General features: G+C 46.6%; 1 protein-coding gene across 1 annotated transcript in view; it reads left to right on the forward strand.

Moving 5' to 3' along the window:
- LOC115125966 (histone deacetylase 4-like) overlaps positions 1 to 3,201 on the forward strand; it is a 69,060-nt gene that overhangs the window by 65,643 nt on the left and 216 nt on the right. Inside the window, exons 13-16 of the mRNA XM_065020634.1 lie at positions 1,573 to 1,768; positions 2,076 to 2,209; positions 2,467 to 2,616; positions 3,083 to 3,190. Coding sequence (XP_064876706.1) covers positions 1,573 to 1,768; positions 2,076 to 2,209; positions 2,467 to 2,616; positions 3,083 to 3,190 — 588 coding nt within the window. The remainder of the gene's footprint in view (positions 1 to 1,572; positions 1,769 to 2,075; positions 2,210 to 2,466; positions 2,617 to 3,082; positions 3,191 to 3,201) is intronic.

A 3,201-nucleotide genomic window follows, 5' to 3' on the forward strand; every position in this document is an offset into this window, starting at 1 on the left:
AAGGTGTCAAGCGTTCCACAGGGAGGCTGGCCCATGTTGACTCTACAAGGTGTCAAGCGTTCCACAGGGAGGCTGGCCCATGTTGACTCCACAAGGTGTCAAGCGTTCCACAGGGAGGCTGGCCCATGTTGACTCCACAAGGTGTCAAGCGTTCCACAGGGAGGCTGGCCCATGTTGACTCTACAAGGTGTCAAGCGCCCACAGGGAGGCTGGCCCATGTTGACTCTACAAGGTGTCAAGCGCCCAAGGGTGCTGGCCCATGTTGAGCAAGGTGTCAAGCCCACAGGGATGCTGGCCCATGTTGACTCTACAAGGTGTCAAGCGTTCCACAGGGAGGCTGGCCCATGTTGACTCTACAAGGTGTCAAGCGTTCCACAGGGATGCTGGCCCATGTTGACTCTACAAGGTGTCAAGCGTTCCACAGGGAGGCTGGCCCATGTTCACTCCAATGCTTTCCACAGTTGTCAAGTTAGCTGGATGTCCTTTAGGTGGTGAACCATTCTTGATACACACGGGAAACTGTTGAGTGTGAAAAACCCAGCAGCGTTGCAGTTCTTGTCACAAACCGGTGCTGTCTTGCCCATTCACCCTCAATTGCACACATACACAATCCATGTCTCCCAGGCTTAAAAATCCTTATTTAACTGTTCTCTTCCACTTCGTCTACACACTGAAGTGGATTTAACAAGTGACATCAATAAGGGATCACAGCTTTCACCTGGATTCACCTGCTCAGTCTTTGTCATGGAAAGAACAATATTGTGTAATATTGTGAACACCTGGTAGGAGTTGTAGTTCTCATGAAATGGTGGTAACTTTTCGGCTTCTTCTTGGCCCCCAAATATGTTGAAACTGACATATGGTAAGTAAATTCACTCGCAAACAAGTATATCTTTTAATATATATCGTAAATGTCTGCATTTCCATGACTTTGACCATGCACATTTGAGGCTCATTCTCAGCGTACAAAACAAGCACTTTCATATCGATATTGACTTTATGGCACACTCTCACACACACTCTCACACACACTCTCACACACACTCACACACACACACACACACACACATTTACATTACATTTACATTTAAGTCATTTAGCAGACGCTCTTATCCAGAGCGACTTACAAATTGGACACACACACACACACACAATTATCTCGTTTATCAGTAGTTGTGTTTATTGAATGATTCACTTGGGCAATAATATGCTATTTCCTGTCCCAGGATGCTATGTTTCTGACACAGAGTCCTTCTTTAATGAGAGGAAACCATGCATCTTTTAAATCCACTTACTCTCCTGCAGATAATGTAATGTGTTTTGGTTCACCTCACGTAGCTTGACTGCCACCGTGTGGCCAAATGTTGTAAACACATTATAAAGAGCAGGTCACAATAGCCATCGGTGGCTGTGTCTCTGTTGCTAACATGCAATGTTGTTCTCTATCCCTCCTTTCTCTTTCCCCTGCTCTTCTCTCTTTCTCTCCTCCCCCTTCTCTCTTTCTCACTCTCCTTCTTTCCTCTCCTCTCTCCTCCTCCCCTCCTCATCCACCTCTTTCCTCTCTCTGAGCAGCAGGCCATGTTGTTGGAGCAGCAGAGAATCCACCAGCTGAGAAACTATCAGGCTTCCATGGAGGCAGCCGGTCTGTCAATCACCTTCCCAGGTCACCGCCCGCTCTCCAGGGCCCAATCGTCTCCGGCCTCCGCTTCCTCCTTCCCCATCTCTGTCCCGCCCCCTGAGCCTCCCACCAAACCTCGCTTCACCACAGGTTGGTAGTAATGCTCTTCTCTTTTATATCAATCAAATGTATTTGTAAAGCCCTTTTCCATCAGCAGATGTCACCAAGTGCTGTACAGAAACCCAGCTTAAAACCTAAAACAGCAAGCAATGCAGATGTAGATTCATTTTTATATATTTCTCTTTGTCTGTCGCTCCTTTATCCCTCCTTATTTTGCTCTGTCAGTTTGTTGTTTCGACTTGTGTGAGTGGATGTGTGTGTGTGTGCGTCAGTGGTAATATGCGTGTGTTCATTACAATGCGTGTGTTTGTGCTAATGTCCTGGGTTCTACCTGCAGGGTTGGTGTATGACTCTCTGATGCAAAAGCACCAGTGTATGTGCGGGAACACACACACCCATCCGGAGCACGCCGGACGCGTCCAGAGCATCTGGTCCAGACTGCAGGAGACAGGACTTAGGGGACAGTGTGAGGTACATTCTAAAGCCTTCAACCATCCTTCTCTTTGCTATTCTCTGTTATAGAATCATTTTAAATTATATTTGTATTCTTCAAACAAGCGTGAATTTAATTCATTTCTGTTGCTAGGAGTTACCAACTGATGCATAAACATACATCATTGCTTATCCTTTCCATGTACTTTGTCATTGTGATTCACTTAAACACAGAGAATAAAACAAATGAATAGAAAGGAAATGTTGCGTGTGTGTGTGTGTGTGTGTGTGTGTAGTGTATCCGTGGTAGGAAGGCCACTCTGGAGGAGCTCCAGACAGTCCACTCTGAAGCCCACGTCCTGCTGTATGGAACCAACCCCCTCCGACAGAAACTAGACTGTTCAGTCACGCCCATGTTGGTCAGATTACCATGTGGAGGAGTGGGGGTGAGTCTTCCTCTTCCTCCTTTCTTCTCCTCCACAACCATCTTTCTCCTCTGCTTCCTCCTATTTCTCCTCCTCAAATCATTAACCCCGTTTTATATTTTGGCAATGAACCCGTTTATCTACTTCACCAAAGTCAAATGAACACATGGCTCGTGGATACAATGTGTATGTCTCTGTGTCCAGTATGAAGGAAGTTAGAGGTAGTTTCACGAGTCAATGCTAACTGGTGTTAGCACAATAAATGGACGTCTATGGACGTCTATGGTAACAGCTATCACGCAGCATGCAAGCTGTTACCACAGACGTCCAGTCATTGTGCTTATGCTAGTTAGCAACTCCTTTCAAACTGCACGCAGACATAAAAATGGTCTCCACAAGTTCGTCTGACTCTGGGCAAGTAGATAAAGGGCTGCATTGCCAACATCCCAAAGTGTCCCTTTAACTGTGACGATGATGATGATTGCAGGTGGACAGTGACACCATCTGGAACGAGGTCCATTCCTCTACTGCAGTTCGTCTGGCTGTGGGTTCTGTGGTGGAGCTGGTGTTCAAAGTGGCCACTGGTGAACTGAAGGTGAGTCCTCT

The sequence above is a fragment of the Oncorhynchus nerka genome, linkage group LG2, assembly GCF_034236695.1.
Source record: "Oncorhynchus nerka isolate Pitt River linkage group LG2, Oner_Uvic_2.0, whole genome shotgun sequence".
In the NCBI taxonomy this organism is placed as follows: Eukaryota; Metazoa; Chordata; class Actinopteri; order Salmoniformes; family Salmonidae; genus Oncorhynchus; species Oncorhynchus nerka.